This window comes from Pinus tabuliformis, chromosome 4_1 (assembly GCF_031772625.1).
Source record: "Pinus tabuliformis cultivar Carrire ecotype Pingquan chromosome 4_1, CPIR1, whole genome shotgun sequence".
Taxonomy (NCBI): Eukaryota; Viridiplantae; Streptophyta; class Pinopsida; order Pinales; family Pinaceae; genus Pinus; species Pinus tabuliformis.
Window position 1 is genome coordinate 701,541,739 of NC_142303.1, and position 25,274 is coordinate 701,567,012.

Below are 25,274 nucleotides of genomic sequence, written 5' to 3' on the forward strand. Positions count from 1 at the left end.
CTGTGAATCAAAATGATGGCGATAATATCCCTATGGAGGATGCACAGATACAACAGGAGACCCCTTCCATGAAGAAGGGGGACAGCGCTTCAAAAAATGCTCGAAGGAAGGACTCGGCTGCTCCTGGACCGCCGCGGACCCGCTCAAAGACCGCTGTGCATGCTACTAAACCGGCGGAGACTGCACCTTCTCGACCGGGTAATGACTCCATTCCCACTTTCTCTCAATCTTTCTCTATTGATATGCAATCAATTGTTCATTCTTCTTTACATGCACCCCATTCTGAGTTTGTGCCCTTTCCCTCCATACTCTGCACCATCGCCCCACCTCCGCCCACCATATCTACCACCCCTCCATTGCACAATCTGACCCTGGGTGGTACTGACTCTCCATCCTCTCCGGGTGAATCCGGTTCTCATCATTATCACTTGAGACCTCGAGCACGGCCTCGTATTTTAGGTCTGGGTTCATCCCCTGATCGCCACCATAAACAGAAGCGTGGCAGACCCTCTCATATATCGTCGGCAAAGCTTAATGTTGTTGCTGATGTCGCCATGGGGCGACAGGCTACTATTGAACGGGCACTTAGAGCTATTGAGCCCATGACCTGTGGTGACCCATGATCTGGCTCTCCTTCAACTGCAGGGGACTAGCCAACCCCAAAAAACGATTGGCTCTGAAAAGACTCCTTCATGTATCTAGATGTGATATCATTTTTCTTCAAGAAACTCTATGCACAGCTGAGGTGGCAGTGAGATGTTTGCAAGCTTTGCTCCCTGGATGGATTTTGCATGGTCTGGATGCGTGTGGTCGATCTGGAGGATTACTCATTGGTATCAACCCAAGGAAATGTAGGTCTCTCTCTGCCTGGGGGGGCAGAGGTTTCCTCGGTATGGATATTATATTAGGTGACCTAGGTATTCCGATCAGAATAATCAATTTATATGGGCCTAACCAGAATCGACTTCCCTACTGGCAAGATTTTCTCTCTGGTGACCATATCACACAGAATACTGTGATAGGGGGGGATTTCAACTTCTCATTGGGTGTTGGAGAATCCTGGGGACATAATGCCCAGTGTGACCCCATTGCGGATCAATTGCAAATGCTCCTAGACTCACACCACCTTGTGGATATCCCCATGAACAAGAAGCTACCTACTTGGCACAATCAGCGCACTGGTGAGGCTGCTCTAGGGAGGCGACTGGACAGGTTTTTGATGCATCAGGAACTTATACAGATTTGCCCCTTATACAGACAATGGGTTGGTACTGGGGGGCTTTCTGACCACCAACCGATTCTCCTTTAGATTAGTGACAACATTTCTAAGCCGCGGTCTCCCTTCAAATTCTTTGCTGGCTTTCTCCAAGAACCGGAATATATCAAGATGGTCACGGACTATTGGGCATCACAGCCTCCACTGCGGGATCAGAGGAAAGCGTTTGATTTCTATGAGAGACTTAAAAGGCTAAAAGTATTGACCGAGAACTGGGCGAAATCCAAGAGGCATAGAGATGAGCAGACTCTGAAAGATACAGAAGATCAGATCGCTTCATTGACTGATGAGAAAGGGACTGGTTATCATTCTGACGCTTCCAAAGCACTCCTCAACCAATTGTTAGGGCAAAAAGCAAAAATTCTACAAGAAAAGGAGGAGCATTGGAGACTTAAAAGCAGAGCCATTTGGCTCAAAGCGGGGGACTGCAATACTAAATTCTTTCATAACCTAGCCAATGGTAGAAAGGCATCAAACACCATATGGAGGCTACCAAGGGAACCAGACGGATGGGCTACTACACACCAGCAACTGGCTTGCCTAGGGGTAACTCATTTCAAGAGTCTCTTCACGGCACCAAATGAAGTTAATCTTCCAGATATCATTAGAGTTGCAGAAAAGTTCCCTCGTTTTTTTGGACTGGATGATATTGAAGACCTTACAAATCCAGTCACTTCACAGGAGCTAGAAAGTACACTTAAATGGTTTAAGAAAGACAAGATCCCGGGACCAGATGGCTGGCCTGTGGAATTCTACCTGGATTTTTATGATCTGCTGGGTGAGGACCTTTTAGCTGTTGTTGAGGAAAGCCGGATCTCGGGGCACATCCACCCTCCTATGAATCAGACCTTCATTGCCTTGATCCCCAAATCCGATGAACCCTCATCCTTCAATGATTTTCGCCCTATCTCTCTCTGTAATTGCCTCTACAAAATCATTGCCAAGATTATAGCCAACCGTATTAAACCGATTCTATCCTCCCATATATCTGCTGAACAATTTGCATTCCTCCAAAATCGACACATCCAAGAAGCTATTGGCACCGCCCAGGAAACTTTACATTCCATCAAGCTGAAGAACCTCGAAGGGGTTTCCTTAAAAATAGACCTTACCAAGGCATTTGACAAGGTTAATTGGCTATATCTCAAAATGATTCTTACCCATCTGGGCTTTCCTCATCTATTCATTAATTGGATTATGGGATGTGTATCTTCTATCTCCTTTGCCATCCTCGTAAATGGCGCAGCCTCAGATCGTTTTTACATCAACAGGGGTATCAAGCAAGGCTGCCCTCTCTCCCCACTACTCTTTCTCATTGTTATGGAGGGTTTGAGTAGGCTTATTGAGGATGCAAAAAGGAATGGGGAGCTAAGTGGTCTCAAAATTACTGAACAATTCTCCATTATCCACCTATTGTTCGTTGATGACATACTCATCTTTCTCAATGGTAGCGTCAGAGATAGCACTGCATTATATAATATCCTCCTTCTGTTCTGTAAAGCTACGGGCATGGAAATCAACAGGGACAAATCCACCAGATCATTGATGAGATGTACTCAACAAGAAACTCAGTTGGCTGTACGGTTCTTTCCCTTCCAGGAAAATAATCTACTGGAAGGTATTAAATATCTTGGATTCAGATTAAGGTCGGATGGATATAAAACTGAACACTGGGCATGGCTTATTAACAAAATTGAAAAAAGGATCACTTGCTGGCACCACCGTTTACTGTCAAAAGCAGGCAGATTACAGCTAATCAAATCTGTTCTTGAGGCCACACCAATATACTGGATGTCCCTCACATGGATTCCGAAAGGCATTTTACAAAAAATACAACAAATTTGCAACAGATTCCTGTGGAATGGAAACAAAAAGGGAAAGATCTTTGCTTGGACAAGATGGTCCCTTGTATCCTTGCCTAAGAAATGGGGTGGGTGGGGACTAAAATCCCTCTCTGCATTTGCACAAGCCTTAACAGCAAAACAGGGTTGGTCACTTCTCAAGATGGACAGTTTATGGGCCGAAGTTATCCATAAAAAATACATTTGGCCCTCCAATATCACAGACTGGCTTCGCAAACCTTCATGGAATCACCAGGGCGTATCTGCGATCTGGAGAGCTACTCTTAAAGCTCTGCCTCTCATCAAGGATAACCTATTATGGAAAATAGGTAATGGAACCCAAGTACGCATAGGGTTAGACCCTTGGCCTGGGTCAGGGAACGCTCACCTTCTGCCAGAAGACCTGATCCGACACCTCAACAATAGGGGCATCAAACATCTTGCATAGGTTGGTTACCCTCACCGATCCACCATATACACTCAGGCATGGATATCGGATCAACAGTGGCACTTGACAGACGAATGGACTGAACATTGGCAAAGATACATTCAGGCACTCACTGAAACTCATATTAAGCTACATGAACAGGAAGATGAACTCATTTGGGCACCTGCTAAATCTGGCATATATGCACCAAAGCTGGGCTACTTAAAGCTCATTGAGGACAAGAAGCCTGATTTACTCAAAAACTGGTGGTCGGACATCTGGCAGCTTCAAGCTCAGCCTAGGACCAGATTATTAATGTGGAACATCTTGGTGAATAAAATACCAACTGGGGACAACCTCAAAAGAAGAGCTTTTGCTGGACCTACCTGGTGTGTACTCTGCAAAAAGGAGGAGGAATCCTTGCTTCATCTATTTCTCACTTGTGAAGTCACAATAGAGATTTGGCAGCAGGTTAAACAGTCCCTCAACATCACCACCGCCTGGCACGCTGAAGATATACCCACAGCCTGGGCGAATTGGTGGACTGCAGTGACTTCGGAAAAGGCAAGAAACCTACCGTTAGTGGTGTCCTGGTATATTTGGTTCAAGTGCAACGACATCATATTTGAGGAGGGCAGGGTCAGCTAGCAGCTCCTTCCGCCTTCCATCTGCGCAGCCTACACAGAAATTCCATTTGAAAACAAGACTTATCCTCCCATGCATATCATCCCCGAAATTATCAACAGGGATATGCCTTGGGCCTACTTCGATGGGGCCGCATCGGCTCATGGATGTGGTGGGGGTATTCTATTTCACTTTACAGATACACATTATTTCCACCTGAGACTGGGTCTCGGTCTGGGTACCAACAATCATGCTGAGCTTATTACACTGAGACATCTTCTATATTTTGCACTATCTAAAAATTGCCGACAAGTTCAAATTTTTGGGGACTCTAAGATAGTGATTGATTGGGCAAATAATAAATCCATCTGTCATACTTATTCTTTGAAACATATCTTGGAAGAAATTGTTTTTTTCAAAACACATTTTGACCGGATCACTGTTTCTCATATCTACAGGGAAAGAAATACAACTGCTGACCGGCTCTCGAAAGAAGCGGCGGATCGGCCTCTAGGCGATTGGATGATCGAAGAATACAGTCCAGAAGGGATGCACAGGTTCTACCACCATCCCTACATAGATGGTCTACAACAAGGGGACATCCCCCCCATCTGAAAATTTTGATACACTTGTCTTTTATTGTATATATCGGCATGGCTCTGATAGACGCTATTTTTGTTTAGTTACTTGACCCGAGGTTTATACACCTCTTTTTCTGCATATTATTGAACTTTTATGTAATACTGTTATTTTTTGTAATGGATACAGCCCCATCGTATCCATAGAGACACCTATGGGACAGCTTTTATGTAACTTTCTGAACAGTGGCAATGCCACACTACAGCATATGCCTTCGGCATCAACAGCATGTAATCTCTATTATCTACTTCTTAATAGAAATTACGAACTCTATTTTCCCCGGAAAAAAAAAAAAGACAAGATCATTTGATAAATAAAATAACTAATGGAAATAAAATAAAATAAATTAAAAATAATTAATGGAAAAACAAATAAAACAAAACAAAATATACAGAAGTCTATATATATATATATATATATATATATATATATATATATAATAGAAAAAAAAAACATATATATATTTATCCAAAGAAAAATAATCAATAAATAAAACGGGGTCAACAATAAAATATGGGGCCCAAGTCCATTAAACAAATAACAAAAATACTAAAAGGAGTTAAGAACGAATAGGATGATAAAATACATAAAAAACACGAAGGATCAAGAAAATAAACTCTAATGAAGAATAAATCAACAACAAATACTATGAAAAGGATGCTAATACCTACATAGATTAAAACCAAAAAAAGAAAAAATAGGAAGACAATACAGGGACCCAACTTCTACTAATATTCCAACCATCATCTCTTTTCAAATTATTGGGTCTTTTTTCAATTTCTAGGGCCTCCCTCAATTTACAATGATGAAAATAACTAACCTTAGCAACGACTTGGGCCTCCTCAATGTAGATGTGATCCTTAGATTTATCTGTGTGCTCTGCCAAAGCAGAGGAGCGGGTCCTGCCATGCTTGATGTCAACAACATGCTCACGAATCCTTTGATTAATCAAGCGACCAGTCTCACCAATGTATGAAGTCCCACAAGAGCATGGGATAATGTAAACACCCTTCATATTCTTAGGGTCCACTACGTCTTTTACAGATCTAAGGGAGCTCCGTATGGTATTTAAAGGCCGAAAGGTTGAAGCCACCTTATGCTTCCTTAGGATCCTTGCAATCTTGTTAGTGGTCCCTTGGATAAAAGGAAGATGAACACCAGAAAATCGATCCTTGGTATCTTTCTTAGCACTAGGATCCTTTTTAGCTCTAAGGAAAGCCTTAGTACATTGGTGTCTATTATACCCATTATTAAAGAAAACACTTAGGAGATGTGCTTTCTCTTCTTTGAGATGGTTCTCATTAGAAACTCTTAAAGCTCTAGTTGATAAGGTGCTGAGAACACCAAGCTTTTGAGCTGGGAAATGATGAGAATTAGCATGAAGATATTGTTCTGTATGAGTTTTCTTACAATATACCTAATGAGAGAAAGAGCCATTATCATTCCTTGAGAGGAGGACATCAATGAAGGGAAGACTACCATTACATTCAAATTCCATGTTGAACTTTATAGAACTAGATTGATTGTTAAGATGGAGGAAAAATAGTTCCAACTTTTCTTTACCATGGGACCAGAAGACAAAAGTGTCATCCACAAACCTCTTCCATAGCTTAGGTAGAAGACAAGAAGAGGCTAAGGTCTTTGATTCAAAATCCTCCATGAATAGATTAGCTACCATAGGGGAGAGGGGGGAACCCATGGCGACACCGCAAGTTTGCTTATAGAATTCCCCCATCGAATGAAAAGAAAGTAGAAGTAAGACAAATACCAACTAAATAAGCCGTATCAGAATCTGTGATGCACTTGATGACTTTGATGGCCTCGTTGATAGGGATATTAGTGTAGAGAGAGACCACATCGAAGCTCACAAGCTTGTCATCTAGATCAAGCTTGAAACTCTTTAAATCATTAACAAACGATGCATAGTCCTTGACGAAGGATTTTGTATGGCCAATAAGGGGCTTAAGCTTCTGGGCTAAATATTTAGCAAGAAGATAAGTTGGCCCTCCTATCATTTTAACAATGGGTCTCAGAGGAGCCCCTTCCTTATGAAGCTTTGCCAAACCATAGATTCTTGGGGTAAGAGGGAAACTTTCAATAAGCTTATGACTGAACGAGCTGACCGAGCTACTAGCCTTTATAGCAAGAGCCACATTTTTGGAAATCTTCTTCAGAGGATCCTTGTTGAGTTTCCTGTAGCTCCCGCTATTATGGAGGTGGTCCAACATCTTTTGATGGTAATCATCTTTATCAAGAATAACCACAGCACCAACTTTGTCAACTTTGAGAACAAAAATATTCTTATTATCGTTGAATGATTTGAGAACATCAAACTCAGGTTTGCTGATGTTATTCTTGGGGGGCTTTGCCTTTCTAAGGACAACTGCATAGTCTTGATGAATGATATCTTTAGTGACATCCGGTGAGTCTCTAATACCATATTCAATGTCACAGGTGATATCGACGACCGAGATCTTTCTAGGAGCAAGAGAAAAATTTGAACCTTTCTCCAAAAGACTAAAGACAAGGGGATGAAAAGAAAATCTAGAGAGATTGACAACCCTATCACTAGATGAGGAAAGAAAATTAGAACAACCAATATTATCCAAACTTAGAGTCTTATTACCAATCCTATTATTATTACAATTATTAGAATTGAAAAAGAGTCACTAACCTCATTATTATTATTATTATTATTATTATTATGCCCAGTGATATTATTATTATTATTATCATCATCATCATCATCCAAACATAAATTATTATTGCTATTCTTAATATTATTATTCCTATGTGAGGTGAAAATATAATCACTATTATTAGTCTTACTACTAAACCAATTATTATTATTATTATTATTATTATTATTATTATTATTATTATTATTATTATTATTATTGAATTGAATATTATTATTAATAGAACCACTTCCACTATTATTGAAACCAACAAAAACCAAAGAAGAATTAACAGACAACGAACCTAAGGGAATCTAACCCGGTGAATACAAGATTGTTCCAGCTTCACCTTCAATGGCAGAAGGGTGAGAAACACAGTTAACCCAAGATGAGGGAGCAGAGATTTGATTAGAATTAATAATGCTTCTGGAAGGACCATGAAAGCAACTAGACTCATTAGGCTGCGAGATGAATTTCTCTGAGAGCTTATTGAACTTCTTAGACTACTTTACTTCCATATTTCTTCCAGACGAGAAGATTTCAGAGCCGAACATGCTTCAATCCTTGAGCAAAGGGAAGCAAGGATCTGATTTGAACGTTCCAAATGGAGAGACAACAAATTATGAGAAATGAAATCCAAAACCTTTCTCACCCCACCAATCTCCAAATGAACCAATGTCATGCTAGCATTAAGAAAAATATGACAGCCACTAGAATTATTAAGAGGGTGCTTAATCTGAGCGAATGGAGGAACAAGGGAAGAGTCTCTACATCGTTTTAGAAAAGCCAGATCTGTCTTCAACTTGGAAACCCTTACGCGAGACTGTTCAAAGTGATGAACTTTAATAGTAGCGGCCCTTCTGTATAGGGTAGTAATTTTTGTATTCAAGCTTCTGTGAGCAATAATGAATTAAAAAAAGTCTTTCAATAGAAATCACATGAGAGAATTTTTTGGCCAACGCGTTTCGAACCAACAAGTGTGGTTCATCATCAGGACCAGATGAAGAGGCAGATCATGGCAAAGGCTTAAATAGAGAGCAATGTAGAGACATAATTTCAAGTAACAGCTATATTTGAACAATAATGTTTAAATTATAATATTAATTTATTAACAAATAAATAACAGCTATATTAAACAACTAGTTTTTGAAAAAAAATTAAATAATGATATTATTTCATTAATTTATTAAAAATATTAATAGGTAACAGCTATATTAAACAGCTAGTTTTTGAAAAATAATATTTAAATTAATTTATTAAAACCAAATATTACTAGTTCTTGAAAAATAATATTTAAATAATGATATTAGTTTATTAATTTATTAAAATATTAATATGTAATGGCTATATTAAACGGCTGGTTTTTGAAAAATATTTAAATAATGATATTATTTCATTAAGTTATTAAAATTATTAATAGGTAACGGCTATATTAAACGGCTAGTTTTTGAAAAATAATATTTAAATTAATTTTTTAAAACCAAATATTACTAGTTCTTGAAAAATAATAGTTAAATAATGATATTAGTTTATTAATTTATTAAAATATTAATATGTAATGGCTATATTAAATAGCTAGTTTTTGAAAAATAACATTTAAACTGTGATATTAATTTATTAAAAACAAATATTAATAAGTAACCACTATATTAAACAACTATTTTGCATATCTTTTCCCTCTCCAAAAAATATAATAAAGTATTCCTAACGTTTAGATCTTGATTTGGTCAATAATATTTTATTATTTCCCATTTTCGCGATCAACAAAATACGTCGTTATAATAAGAGGTTTTTCCATTCATTTTTCACCATGATCATTATCATCGTCACCACTATCATCTTCTCCCATTCAAGCTCCCACTTGAGTTCCATTCTTTGTTTGGGTTTTTCACACATTGAGAGAAATAATCAATTGTTGAAGAACAAAGACATCACAGGATGCATCCCATGAAAGGGGATTTAGAGACCCTTATTATAGATCTCCTTCACCATGTGTTTTAATAAAATATTATTCCTTTAAAAGACTTCTTCTATTGGGTTATTACATTGGAAATCTTTTGTTGTTTCCTGTTTTGGACCGCATACCAGATTTTTTATGTAGGGTTTTCTCATTTTATTATTATAGATCTAAGGCGTAAAGAAACAAATATTTTTTTTAGGGTCACTTGTCACCATTTACTTAAGTGAAGCGTTTTTGGTACATCCTCTCGAAATATTTCCACTAACAAGCGAAAATTTCCTCACCTCATTGAGACTATGCACACAATGGGGAACATTGCTTCTTAAGGATGGAGAACTAATCCAGGTGGATATTATTTTCCACCCACATATTCCACGTAGACCTCTAGTTGTTTTCATTAGTTTCCTTGATTATAATAGTATTTACTACTTTTAGTAGTTTTTTGGGTCATGAACTTCCAGAACTGTTTTGACCCCCTAATCAATATTTTTTTTGAGGTCCACTGTAAGTCAATGGCCATAGGTAGGGGCCTATCATAAATACTATAGTACTTAGAGAGAAATTTCCATCAAGGTATCGTATGCACCAAATGGAGATCATGTGACCAAGTTACAATCCCTAGAAGTTGGCTGCCCAACTAACCCCGACGGGGCCCACAAATTGTTGGTGTTCCATCTCTTAGGGTTAGGGATTTGGTTGTTTAGGATTTCCCTCTATTTCTAAATAATAAAGAGGCCCTTGAGCCTCATTGTAGCAAAATTAAGAGGCATGTAGCTATCGCACCTCTTCTCAGATAAGATACAATCTTTCAAGCTAGTTTATTTCCATTCAGTATGTAAGCATATTTCAATTTTTTGATATTAATGAAATGAATTCTTATTTCTGATGCATCTCTATGTTTATGGTTATATACGTATTATGCTTTGTTCCTATATAAGTCCAGATCAACTATAAAATTGAAGGTTCATATATCCCATAAATCAAGAGAAAATAAATAAATAATAATATATACTAATAGATATAAGATTTAATAATACCTCTAAAAGTTGAAGACTGATCAAGTTGGTCTCTCTCATTAGAAAGTTTCTTTTATTTTTTATCTATTTTTTCATTACTCACACTCAGAGAACTAGTAATAGAGCTTCCTATTTCTTGGCTAATTTGGGTTGTATTCATAGGGGATTATATCTAGAAATTAGATGCCCACCATAAAGTCAACGTGTTTGGCATGAAAATCTGATTCAAATATTAAAGGAGGATAAATCCACCTCACCTAGAAGGGTTTCCAATGCTAAGCATACCTCCTTGCTGGGGCTTTTATTTGAATTTAATGGGGTAATTGGGGACTGTGCATGCCTCATCACATAAAGGTTTGTAATAAATCATGGGGGTGGCATGGCCACCCCCATGCATGCTTAAGAAAGAAAGGCAGTTATTTAACATCACCCATGGCATATGAAACATGCAAAGGGAAATAAGAGAGTTGGGATTAGGGGAGTTGGGGCTCTGTCAGGAAAATCTCTAGGTTTTGAGAAAGATGGTCTAGTCTGATGCATGGGCTTAACTCGGGTGGATGGAAATTAAGATTTTCATCCATATTTGGGCTTCAATTGTGGGTAAAGGCAGAAAACATGTGTTTTATCATATTATTAGATTGATGTAGAGTGTTGGTAGTGGAGGCGAAATTTGACTGCTTCTTGGAAAATATTTGGGATATGAATTCCTACGAAAAAATCTAGAATATCCTTTGACATTGACCTTTGTGGATTGGACATTGTCAAGGTTGTTGGTTCACAGGTCTCTTCTTTGGAATGTCACTCTCATCGTAGGAAGTTTGGTGCTTTCTAGGTAACTATGAATTCTTTTCATTCTCATCATCTTCATGTTAGTGTTGTGCCTGGTGTCCAATTTTTTATTATGAATTTATTTTCTTAGGGTTTCTATTGATTGAGAATCTCGTGGTGGCTCTAAAATTATATTTTTAGGTTACTTATAACCTCGAGGTTCTATCTTGGCTTTGGAGTGGTCATCCATTACCCTTTTCTTGTATTCATAATTTTTGGTCTTGTTGTAGTTTTTGGAGTCGTGTTTTTCTATACTGGAATTGGATCCTTCCCCTTATAGATATTTTCCCTCTAATTCCACTAAAATTCTTGTTTATGTGTTACCTAGTTCCTAATTTCTTTTCATTGGTCCAATCCAGTGTTGTGGTTAGGAGGTAAAATCAATAAACTAGCATGTAGTGCCAACATATCAGGAGTCGTAGTGGAGGAGGAGAACACAAGCCTTAGGTCCATATAAGATCCCAATGACAAGCCTAGAAGGATGATGCTACTTTTTAGTTGGTTTTTCCCCCAACTAATTGCAATGGAATTCATCAAACAAAAAACATGGTAGTCTGAGAAAGGCATGATTTATTTGATTCAAAGATTTTGGATGAAGTTTGTTAATGGGTTCTTGAACCTTGTCATTACAGGGGAAGAAACAAAATATTTTAATCCCTTGTCCTTATACTAGCAAATGAAAACCTTGTTGGGAAAGGTGTAAGCGGACAAAGAAGCAGAAAAATACAACATCTTTTCTAGCCTTGAAGATGTAAAATGGTTGTAGTGAAACCAAGAAGTTTGTCTTGAATGAATAAATGTTAGGTTTGACCATATTAAGCACCACACTCCATGTATTGCTTCTACCCCTGCTCCTCTAGGATCTACTACCAAGGATCTGACACTAATCACCTCTTATTTTATGTTATGTTTTCTTATAGGCCTTTGTTTTGGATTTTATATTTGATATTCTTGTTATGCTTAAGTTTTTAATGCTATTAGAAATTTGGAATAATTACTCTATAGGTATGTGGTAAAAAATACTCGATTTCCCTCTAGGTAGGTTGATACAATCTACTGAAAAACATGTTTATGGTGGTTAATTGACTAATGTACCTGGATGGAATGATTTTGTGAGGTAATACAACATCAACTTACAAAGAAAAAACATTTAATAATACCCATATCTATTTCTTAAAATGAGGTAGCGGTTAATACCATTCAAAATGTTATTTTATTTTATTTATTATTTTAACACACACACACACACACACACATTTTCCATAAATAAAATTTAAATACATTATATATGTAGAAATTTTAATTATTTAATATCTATAATCTATTAAGAAATGAAGCATTGTTGTTGTACTTCGATGGATGAGATTAAGGTAGGTTTTGACTTGTGCAAGGTTAAGTTTTATGTAATGATTGTAATTTTTTCACTTTAAAATGTCTCATTAGTGCATTTTATGTTGGTTTGTCCCATGGGGGATTTGAACTTTTATTTCATAATTTACATAGTACTTCCTAAAATGACGATCACCAAACTATCCCCTTAGTACTTTGATTCAAAGAAAAAACTAGTACTTTTAAAAATAATTAAATCTAGTTAAACATTTAAAGATATTTAATTTTTATCGAACTAAATCATTTTTTCATATTGATAAATGTTTGTATATTAAAAATAAAGCATTAGATGATTTTTTTTAATACAAATATTAAGTGTATGTTTAATATTTAATAAAAAAATATTTTTCCTCGTGAATAAAATATTATGATTAAATTTATTTATTTATTTACATTTTATAAATGAGAATTTGTATCCTAGGTTTGGGTGTACACTCATCAATCTAGATATTTCAGAGGCCGTATGACAAACAAGCAACCAACCTTCAATCTTGAGATCGTGTGGCAGTCATGCGCCACAAGTCTCATTCAATGCAGTTCATTAATGGATGCATGGTGGAATCCAAAACATTCTCTTCGAATTTGTCTCAAGATTGTCCTTATAGTCGTAATATTTTTTCTACTCCAACTAAATCAATATCTCTATCATTCTCTCCATCATTCTCTCCTATAGGCATTATGTCTAGAAAAGGGGGAAGCACAATTAGACTCATATCGAGTAAGCTCCATCACACCAAGCACCCAAGAATGGTTTGAGAACGTGGTATGTTAAGACATGGTGATAGAGGGAAAGGGTTCCCCCTCTCTATCCTTGGCATGTCCAAGAGGAGGAGTTGTTCCACTAGTACATTTTGCCCCACATTTATCATTTGGTTGCTGCAATGGAGGCATAGGAGTGCAAACATTTGTGAAATGACCATTGGGTAGTGATAAACCTATTATCTCACGAGCTCAAGAACATGGAAGAAGCTATAGAAGAAGTTGAGTGCAAAATTATGGAGGTGAGTGTCAATCTGAATAATACACATATCTCTTTATGAAATCTCTCCAAGTCAATCAAAATTGAGTTTCCTCCCGTCCCACCAACTCTAACATTTGCTAACCCCAGAGAAATCTCAGTAGTTATGGATTCCTCTCACCAAAAATCCATTCCTCCCAACCCAGACTGTCGAACAACTCAAGAAAATAATGATGGACGAGTGGACCAAGACATCTCCCCAAACTGCAAGATCCCAGAGCTTAAGGTCGTTATTCAAACCTGAATTTCTTAATCCTCAAAAGGGGAATCCTCTTAGTAGGGGGCAGGTCCATATAGAGTTGTGATTCAATGGGAGAAATCTCCATAGATTTCAGAAGGATATGTTGATCCATTCATATATCTGGACATGCTGGAAGAAGAAAAAAAGGCAAATTCCAAGCACCACCATCCTCAAAAGATTCCAACACCAAGCATCCAGCATGAATAGGTCCTTGCTCACATACATTAGGCCTCTTAATGTAACACCCTCCTTCCACACTTAGCCAAGCTTACTAGTCCATCAGGGTAAATATGTGATGAAGAGTTACTATGATATGACTCAACCGCCTAGGTACAGTTAAGGAAGTGGAATTGACGAACTAAAACCAAATTGACTTCCCTCAAGTGTTATAGGACTACCAATAGCTAAACCACCCTTCTAGGTGCTAAAAATATAAATTAAATTTCCCTTTTACGGATCTGGCATAACACTACCTAAACTTGATTGTAACTATCCAGTCGCATTCATGAACCTACAAGGGAGTAACTGTAGTCCTTTTTACCTAGTTCTGTGCTAACGCACGTGAGATATAAGCCACCTTTTCAAGGCTAGGACCTAGACCTCTCCCTAGAACTTAATGAAACACCCAGAAATGATAAATAACACAAAGACAAAGCCTTTAACTCAAAATTTAATCAAGGACTTATCCTAACCCATCCTAACCATGATAGAAATTTCTTTAAATACATCATGAACATGTAATCTACAGGTCATAATTACACATATGAACAAAGGGGTCTCATACTTATCTAAGAATCATTAAAAAGGTCTGATGCCCTCTCACAATAGATGCATTATCATCTATTAGGTCATACATTCATTAGAGTTTCACTTACTAACCAAAACATGATGAGAGCCATAACTCAAGTCTATCATAAAACCATGCTTATAACCAACATATAACCAAAATCATAAAAATTATAGAAAAACCATCAAATCCACATGATAACAAATACATTTAATCATGAAATAAAAGGGAAATTTTTCTCTTATTAACATATGCAAAAGATAACCAAGTCAGGGAGTCACTTCTATGTACCAACTGACCATAGATTGAGCTAAACCAAATCTCTCTTTCAACCAATCACCCCCACACCATATTCCAAGCATGAATGTAGGATATCGTGGTGTAAACCAATCAAAACCAAAACAGGCTTATAGAGGCCAAACCACCTCAACCCTCAATCAATGATTCCACCTCACGGTTGGTCCAGGGTTCCAGAGCATTTGTTCCAACCTAGCTCCAGGTCTATTAACTCAACCCACAACTGTCATAGGGCTCCATAGATTGTGTCCAACCAAGGCTCCAGGACTAGTAACTCGACCCACAGCCATAACGAACGTGAAAACCAATTAGAAAATAAAATGGAAAACCCCTAAACCCATGACTATCTAAGAAATGGAAAGAATAGGAAAAACCACTGTCAATCGATGAAATACTCCATGCCAATGACATATCATAACCAAATAAACACATGCATACACCATTCATGCAAAAACTAGCAAAGAAACCATACATGCAACTTGATACTTGTAAAGAAAACCTATTGTAGTTGTTGCTCCTGTTATTTGCTTGCATTTTCTTTATCCACCTTTCCCTTCTTGCTTTAAATCCAAGATATGCCACAATGCTCCAAGAGTCCTCCAAGAAAACTCTAAGTATGCAAGAGAGAGAGAGAGAGAGAGAGAGAGAGAGAGAGAGAGAGAGAGAGAGAGAGAGAGAGAATTGACTAGAGATCTCCACCATAGAACTTTCAAAAGATGTGAATTGATCCTCAAAAGCCTTTTTATCATTGAGGACTTTATTTTCTTCATTTTTCTCTATTTTATTCAATTTCCTCTTCACATGCAACCTACAACCTTTCACCTTCCTTTTATCCTATTTTCCATTATTTTCATAAACAAAATGTCAATTAATGCCTCTTTTCCTTTGCCAATTTCCATAGGCATTTATTAATCACAAGTGATCCCCATCACCATGTTTTTCCCAACATTCAGCTTAGAATATGTGTCCCTTAAACTTGGTCTTATTTTTCCTTTATCAACTTTACTACATGGAATTTAATGAGGGCTATTACACTTAACCTCCTCTAGGAAAGTCTTACTTTGCCTCTATCTTCTTCTAGTTCACATAGCTATTTTAGATTTTCCAGTCAATTTAGAAATTAGCATATATCTATTTCCTTTGTTTTGAAATTGTTTAAACTGTTATAGTTTTTTTTTTTTGAAGGAGCAGTTGGTTTCCCTTTCATGGGTAGATGGTCCCTCTTAAGTTTTCTTCAAACTAGAATAGAAATTTTGTAGACGATTCCTTATCTGAACACAAGCTTTACCAGTTTACCTCAGCTTGTGCTCTATGCAAATCAATTTTGGTAATAATAATTTCTGAGCTTGCTTACAAAAAAAGAGAGAATTTGTAAATATTTGTTTTATTAAAAGGGTTTTTAAACCATGTAAGTTACTTATGACCATAAAATTGAAGCGTTTCCAATCCTATTTCCACAATTGTCTTTCTTGCTTATGTTGGTTTCCTATGCCTATCAACATTTTTTAGCCCTTTAACTTATATAGCTAAACTAATTATAACAAATAATTAAAAATTTTCTAATTTTGTATCTCACTTTTGTTAATTCGTTAACCATGAAGTATTCTAGCCATGAGGGTCACCTTAAAATAAAGCCAACTTTAATATATACCATATTTTAATTGTTTTCATAAAATTCACCTTTAACTTAACTTTTATCAATTATTAGTCCCTACGTTTAGGTGTAGGGACTATATGAATTTGTTTGACTCTATTTTCTAATATGTGCATATATGCACATAACTTAATGTATTTATTTTCTTTTTCAAAGGAAAAAAATTGTAATTTTATTAAACTTGAAAAAAGTAACAAAATTACATTTTGTATATGCTAAAGCATTTAGAAAGATAATCATCTCGACTTATGAGCACTAATAAGGGAGAACAACAAAATACATAGAAAAAAACTTGAAGTTAAGAGTGATAATAATCACTCAACTTCTCCTTTTTGCACCCGATTTTCTAAAAGTGCCTCAATTTTTTATTGATCTAATGCCTAGTTCTCTTGTATTTCAATGCCATTCTACTCATGGAACACAACCCCATTTTGACCCCATGTTTCTAATTATACTTTGTTTGGAGAGACATCCATAATTTCCTCTTCTTCTTCCTCTTCTTAAATATGGAGATTTGAGGTCTTTCAACCTTTTGATTTGTGTACCTACCTCTTTTTCTTCTTTGGAAACTTTTTCTCTTGTGGGCATCAGTTCTGCAAATGCCTTGTTTGGAAACATGTTTGACATATGAATTTTATATTCACATTATCTAATAGTTGGGTCCATTGATATTTTTTTGTTTCAAATTAATGTGATCAGGTAGTGTTAGCCACTCAACAAACTCCCCTCTCATTTTCCAAATGAAATAGGCCCCTTCTTTTTAATTTTGTTTGTTGTCAATTTTCATACTTAGTTTTGAACTAAAATGACGGTAATTCTTTTGAAGTACAACTTTTTTTTTTAGATTGTGACATGAATCTATTTTCATTTCATAAGTAGGGTGTTAATAATATCTAACGAACTAGAAATCTCAACTTAAGTTCTGTTGACTATAGTTGCTAGTCATTTTTGCTACATGAGAATGTCTCTTCTCTTTCTAGAGTAATACTATTTCTCATGTTCTTTGGGCCACTTCATGAGGCCATAGGCCTATTCAACCTAGCCAAAAAATGAATATTAAAGTTTTCATTATGTTTTATATATTTCCTTACTTTGATTTCTAATTAAAATTGCATATGATTCATGATATCTGTGTTTTATATAAGTCTAAGGATTATTAATATTTTGTTGCTCATGGACCTTGTCATAACATAAGTATAGATGTTTCTAAAACTGTTCATATCCCTATCCAAAAACCATGGTTATTCGATGACCTTATGACATCCTTTATCATTATTGAACTTTTGATTAATGTTTCATCCACTGTTATGGTTTGATTCACATCAAATTTAATAACATGGCCTATGGTACTGTGTGCAATTAATGTTTTGGTATTGAAATTTCCTGATGTTTCATGTGGTGAAATGATGTTTGGAAGTGGTAGGAAAGTCCAATGGGATTCACTTTGAATGAATTACCTATGTTTCTTGGTGACATGGCATAGCATATCCAAGTTGTCAACCATGGTTCTAGACATATTTTTACATTGTTAATCATTGTCATGAATTGACTTTTCATGTCATAATACTCCTTTGGTTGTGATCATTACTGTTTGGTACACATTGTACATTGCACCAGTGATCTAATTCAAAACATATGGTTTTCATTTCTACATTATATGCATCCCATTTTGATTCCTTTGCATTCCACTTTGTAAGTTGTTATGGTTTCAAACTTTTGTTTAGCTCATCATCTCCCATTTCAGACCAAATCCCAGCTAAAATTTTACCATTTCTTTAGTCATGCCTCCTGTGATTAGAATTGATTTGTTTGGGAGTGATATCATTGAAATATATGATGAATATTTGTCTCTCTTTCAGGCGGTCAGACGGTGGGAGTTTGTTCAACTCTTGCAAGGTTTTAACGATGGAGTAATAATGGCCTTCACCTCTACTTTTAATGGAAGAAGGGAAAAGGTTGGTGATGTGGAGATTATGGTGGATGTTAATTTCAAAGTAGATATAAATAATTTCTCTACTAAGCGAGAGAATTGGTCGAAGAATTGTCCTGTTCATGATGTATCATGATAGAAGTTCTCGATAAACAAGAATTATGCATACAGTGTTAAAGATATGCTTGTTACTTTTCTCAAACCTACATGGAAGACTTTATTACATATTATTCAGCATTTCATAACATGTGAAGGGTGATACAGGTTGGTTCTCATGTACAACATTCGTCTGCTAATGGTATTCTTAGGGTACAATCTTAACCTCCTATATCATTTACGCAAAAGTATCACAAAAATGGCCAAGGCATATTAGGTCGAACGGAAAAACCATGACCTATATATTTTTCATCATGGCCTCATTTGCATTTTGGTAAAACATTATTTAGTGAAAACTGGTGATATTTTGGATACCTTTCTCCTTTGTAATAGTTTTGAAAAACTAAATGTTTTTGCAAAAATCATATATTATTGCTAGGGTTTCACATCATCTTCCACTGGATAGCTTAGCCCCATCCAATTCCCATATTGTGTAAGATGACAATCCTTATGATCCATCCCATGCTAAACAATGATATTTATTTGACAAAAATAAGATTGAAAATGCTTGAAGTGCACCTTTTCGTGCTACAAGAAATATATTCATGATTAATCAGTCTCATCATGTTGAATTAAAATCAAAATTAAAGGATGAAAATGAAATAAACCTCTCAAGTCATAGCCCTCATTTCAAACCTGCACAATGAGCAGAAGTTAGTCATCCTAATCATAACCCTCATTCTAGAGTAGAAATTAAACAAATAGAAAAGAAAATATCCATGCTTAGTTATAAGAGGGGAAAGGATTTCCTGATTACAAAAGTTTTCGTCGATATGGAAATGCATACTAAGCCCTTACCAAAGAAACATAAACCTCATACTAAGGATAATTTTGGTTTTGTTGCTATTGATGATTTCATTCATGATGACAACAATAACTTTGGAAAATACCCTTAGAGAAATATTGGCTCTAATTCAAACATACTTGATAAGTATTGGCACCAATAGTTTCTAGTTACGGTACCTCATCTTGAGCACTGAATTAACCAAGTTATTCCAAATAATAATCAACTAAGAGCTCTAAATCAGGTCAGGGAAAAACATATATCAGAAGTGTTGCATCCCTGAGGGGAAAACATGGTCAAGTGACACACACATAATTATTAAGTCATCAAATGTGAAAGTGGTTATCACCCTAGATGCATATGATTCCAACCTTGGTAAATAAATATTTTATTGTTTATTTATTCTTAGTGCCAAATATTTTGAGGTATGTTTTGTTTTTTTATTTTGTTTGCTAAATATATGTGTTGTAGTAGTTTCTGATGTATTATTTTAATATCTTGTTATTAGTCTATTGAATTTCTTCATAAACGAGTAATTGAAATATAATTCAATTTGTATAAATTGTTACAGTGATCTATCGAGTTGTAATCCGCTGAGAATAGGATTAAATAATTAGTTATGTGCATCTAGTATTTATTCTTGATGTAAAATATGTAAACAATTTTATATTATTCTATCATTTGTTTAAAACATTGAAGGCTTACACTATTGTAGTGTTCCATATTTTATTATATGTTATCAAGAGTTATTATCATTTTAAACTATAATTGTATTTTTAGTTTAGAATTAGTAATTAGTTTGCATCTTAAATATTTAGCATTCTACAAATTCATTTTCACTTTAAAATGTTATGGTTTTTATTCTTTTGTATCATATTCTTGTATATTTTATGATTTGGGCAGCGGATCCCCCAATAGCGGGTTTTGGGGCTTAAAGCCAAATTTTGGGTCAATGTAATGGAATACCTCGCAAAATGCGAGTGCGGAGCACGAGAGTCTAGGGTAGTCTGCCCTAAAATATTGTAATTTAATATAGAATTTGTCAGCCTACCCATGGTCTGCGGGCCATGGGAATGTATAAATAGAGCGAGTCTCTAAGGGTAGAAGGTAGTTTTTTGCTAGTTTGGATCTCAAGTATTATGGGGTTTTGAAGGAGGAATTGGCGCTGAGTCTGTAATTTCAAGTTGCGGTTGGTAGTAGTAAGAAGAGGCTCTACAACTATGTGTGTACAGGCCTGGTAGAGTCTGTAGCTATGTGCGTGGACCCCTGTAGCTAAGTGCATAGGGCAGAGTGGGATTGTAATGGAAAACAAGATTAATAAAATATATGTGGATTCTGAAATATTGTGCATCTGCTCGTAGATCTGTGTACTTGTGCTTATGTTATATTTTTATGCATATTTTTACATTATGTGATTGCATGCATGTGTAATGAATGTGAATGAATAATAAGACTATTAGGCCCACAAAATCAAGCTAGATCTATAATAATAACACAGTAAGAGTAAAGGATCTAGACAGCGCCACCTCATGCTCTATACCCAAAACTACTCAAAGATTAGAAAATTGCATAGAGTAGCATGAGCACGTAGGATCAGGTCACGACCTTTCCAGACCTCATCAAGACATCCCTAGGGTGTGGAAACCTGGTTCGAGCACCCACCCATACTACCTCGGGTGAGACCTCAGTCTGCACTCCATGGACTGTTGCCAAAAGGGTCGGTAGTGCTGGATTTGTTTGGCTAAATCACTTTTGAACCTAGGTCAAGCCCCAATAAGCCAAAAAATGGTTTCGTTGTTGGGACCGAGATCTGCGTAAGGGATGTCTGATGTCGGAACGCTGGAACCCCACAAAGAAGGAAATTGAAGAGTGGTTGGATCAGAAGCTTCATGAGTTCGTGGTACAGGAAAATAGAACTCCGCAGATATCCGAGAAGAGGTGGCTAGATCACTACGTATATACAGAAATCCATGAGATCTTCTTCACGTCCTTCTCTTCTGAACTATATGATTGGATCGCGAGGTTAGGCGACAACCAGGGAAGGTATAAGCTTGATCAACCGATAGTGTGGACTCCAGAGTTAGTGCGTAGACTAGAGGCATCAGAAGATAATATCACGTGGGCTATGGACCATTGGTTTGACTGGATAATAGGGGGATTTATCACTGAGTTCGCAATAGATACAACCATGAGCTATAGCGAAGCAGAACGACGTTTTCTCAAGGGACTGCAAGGTAGGTACATCAAATCCTTGAATACCTGGATTAATATGTTGTTATGTGAAAAGTGGGTAATGAGAATATATTGATGGTGGGAACGACGCAGAGTGGAAAGACCTGGAAAGGTATGGAAGGATTAGGAAATAGTCCCTTAATTTCACCTTTGCAAGAGGGCAAGGAAGAGGGCACTCGGGTTTCTCCAAGAAGTGTGGTCATTTTGATAAGGCAGCGCATTTCGTAACTATCACCTCCACTTATGCCATCACCCACTTCACCTACTTCACCTCCATTTTCAACCACCCCACCTCCACCAAACCCATAGTTTAGCATGGCGAGCGTGATCAAGCTACCTGTATTCAGAGGAGTAGGGAATGAGGACCGGAATCAATTCTAGTTCGTGGTAAGAGCAGTGTGGGAAGCACACGGGGTTACGGATGACAACATTAAGAAGGCCATATTGGTTAGCATGCTATAGGATCACACGTTGAAATGGTATATCAAGCACTCAAATGATCACCCAAATGCAGGAATAATAGAGATCCACAATGTGCTAAATAGAGAATTTAGTCGACCGAAATCAAAGACACAGTAAATCATCAGGTTTAAAGAGATCGCGATGCTTCCAGGTGAGACCCCCTAGGATTTGGATCAGAGGTTGAAGAGTACGATCCGCAAGGTTAATATGACACTAACGGATATGCAACACTACGCATGGTTTGTGGCGTCTTTGACACAACACCTAAGAATGGCGTTGTCATAGCAGAAGCTTTCAACCCAGGTAGAAGCGTTGGAAATGGCAATGAGTTTGCATGAAACACTGATACAGGATCCAGGATTGGGAGTGCAACAAATACATGCGTAACTATAGAATCTATGCTTGGAGATGTAGAGTTTGAAGTAGGATAGGACGCCATGAACAGAGGCGTGCGAAGAGGTAGGTGCATAAAATGCAAAGGCGAGGGCCATGACAAGGATCATTGTCTAGTATTTGCAAACTAATTGGCAGGAGGGGGACCAATGTTGTTTAGACCAGAGGCATAGGTGGGGCCATGTGTGGCACCCATGCTCTAGTGCATGATCTGTAAGGTGGGAGGATAGCACATGACAGACAACTGTCATTTGTTGCAGAAATATACACAGACCCCCCCCCCCGGCAACTATTTTGCAATTTTTGTAAATCGGTGGGCCACGATGAGTGTACTTGTCGGAGCTATGAGTTAATCATGGATCGAAGCCTAGCCTATCGGATGCAGACAGAAACACGAGCCCTCAACCCAGCAACAAGGATGGCATGCGAGGGATTTTAAGGGTGAGGTCGAGGATGAGGGGGAATGGGGCCAGGAAGGGGCCACAGAGAGTTAATCTGTTACAATTGCAAAGGACCAAGGCACTATTCTCACGATTATACCAACGCAACGAGAATATCTTGCTCGTAATGTGAGTAGTTTGATCATGAAATGGTAGATTGTGCTACACTGATCTCACAGATGTGCGAGAAGGGGATACTACAACGTACTCCGACCCAGAATATCCAAGTGATGAGGTCTGAACTGCACAAAGAAGACCCCAATGTGAACATGGTGCTCAAAAGTGGTGCGACCACAGGGAAAGATAAGGGGAAGTAGCCTAAGGAAGATACATGGGTTCGCAAGGCTCCTATAAAGGAACCTGATTTTGACTTGGAACGCACAAGGGAGACATTTATGGAAGCTAAGAAGAGCTTCACGGAGGCCTCTACTTCAGGTAGTAAGGATCAACAAGAGACAGGAATGGATCCTTCTATGCTTATTACCTTTTTAGAGACATGCATGAAGCTGTTGCGTGACAATAAGGTAGTTAAAGGACTACAAGAGCTTATCACTAGGTGCATAGGGTTGGGTGAACCACGCGTAGTCTGTAAATTGGGAAAGCATGCATTGCGCACCGGGAGGGAAATGAGATTGGCTGCGCAAATTGACGAATACGAGATGGATCAGGTAATCCTAGACTTGGGATCGGATGCAAATGTATTACCTAAACAGACATGGAAACGCATGGGTAGGCCCACGTTGCAGTGGTCCCTGATTCAACTACAGATGGTGAACCAACAAAAGATCTTTCCCATGGGAAGGTTGCAAGGGATAACAGTGGATATAGAAGGTGCGAGCATGTAGACGGACTTTGAGGTAATAGATATTGTGGGTGACAGTAACCCTTACCCGCATTGCTAGGAATAGACTGTGCCACTAATATGAATGGAGTCATCAACCTAAAGAAGCGGAAGATGATATTCGAGAAAAAGTCTCTATGTGTACTAATTCTGCTAGACCCGGCCGAAGGAGAGCGCTACACTAAGCCCGTGCATGATGATGGAAGCGACAATGAGCTGGATTATATCTACAAGATAACTGCGTGAGACTAGGACTAGGTAAATTTGATTACAGATGGAAGGGTCTCATGGGAGCGTGCAGGGTCTTGCACTTCGAATTCAAACGAAGAAGATGAATGCTGGCAAAATCGGTTGAACGAAGTGACAACGCTAAATTGCAACATGATGACTAAATCATTGTGTTGCATAGTAGCCCAAGCTCGAGATCTACCGACATATGATGGGTTGACAATGGTGGATGAGTTCTTGAGCAAGTTTGAGAATGGAGTACTTAAGCACCAGCAGTTCAATGCGTTGAAGTGGGCGCTGTGTGTGACACCTGCATGTTGGTGAAGAACACACCAAGGAAATTTTGGAAACTAGCGCAACTACAAGAGGATGATGCCGCTACGGTTTGGGAAACCGGAACTACAAATAGTAGATAAATATGACGGACGCGATGACCCACACACGCACCTTGAAAAATGGAGCAAAGCTTATGGAGAAGAACCTTAGCCTGAATGGGTACACTTATTCTACCATACCCTGAATGTCATACCCAGGAACTGGTATACTGAGATAGAACTCCGACATGGTACGGGCAAATGGGATGTCTTGCACGAGGGATTTTTGTTAACATTCACATTTGAAGACCCATGGTTGGATACTGTTGACGATGCGCTACAAGCTGTGAAAGCCGCCATCTTCAAAATACCATAGGAACCACGGGAAGTAGTTCAACTAGTATGGTCAACCCAATAAGCCATGCCCTAGAACGTTATAACGTACAAGTAGAGGAGGATGATGACGACCCCCGAAAGATTAATATTTTAGAAACTGAAAGGAGTCGTGAAGTTCGAGGACCATCAATCGAGGACCCCAACATCACTGTGCCATTGAAAACAAAGCAGGTAAACATTGGTATAGATGCAGAGCTGAAGTACGTGACACTTGGGGACTATTAGGATGATGCTACGGTGGATAAGGTCGTCGAGTTACTCCGCGAATATCAAGATTTGTTCCCAACCAAAATTACAGATTTAAAGTGGATCATTGGAGACTTAGGGATGATCAAGATTACTCTGAAACCAAACATGAAGCCAGTTAAGTAGTGCCCTTACCGTTTGAATCCAAAGTATAAAGAAAAGGTCCACGAAGAATTG

At 37.6% G+C, this 25,274-nt stretch overlaps 1 protein-coding gene across 1 annotated transcript in view; it reads left to right on the forward strand.

Moving 5' to 3' along the window:
- Positions 1-1,387: 1,387 nt before the first annotated feature.
- Positions 1,388-25,274, forward strand: part of LOC149178077 (uncharacterized) — an 87,073-nt gene continuing 63,186 nt past the window's right edge. Inside the window, exons 1-3 of the mRNA XM_089421970.1 lie at positions 1,388-2,054; positions 2,523-3,460; positions 3,671-4,108. Coding sequence (XP_089278096.1) covers positions 1,388-2,054; positions 2,523-3,460; positions 3,671-4,108 — 2,043 coding nt within the window. The remainder of the gene's footprint in view (positions 2,055-2,522; positions 3,461-3,670; positions 4,109-25,274) is intronic.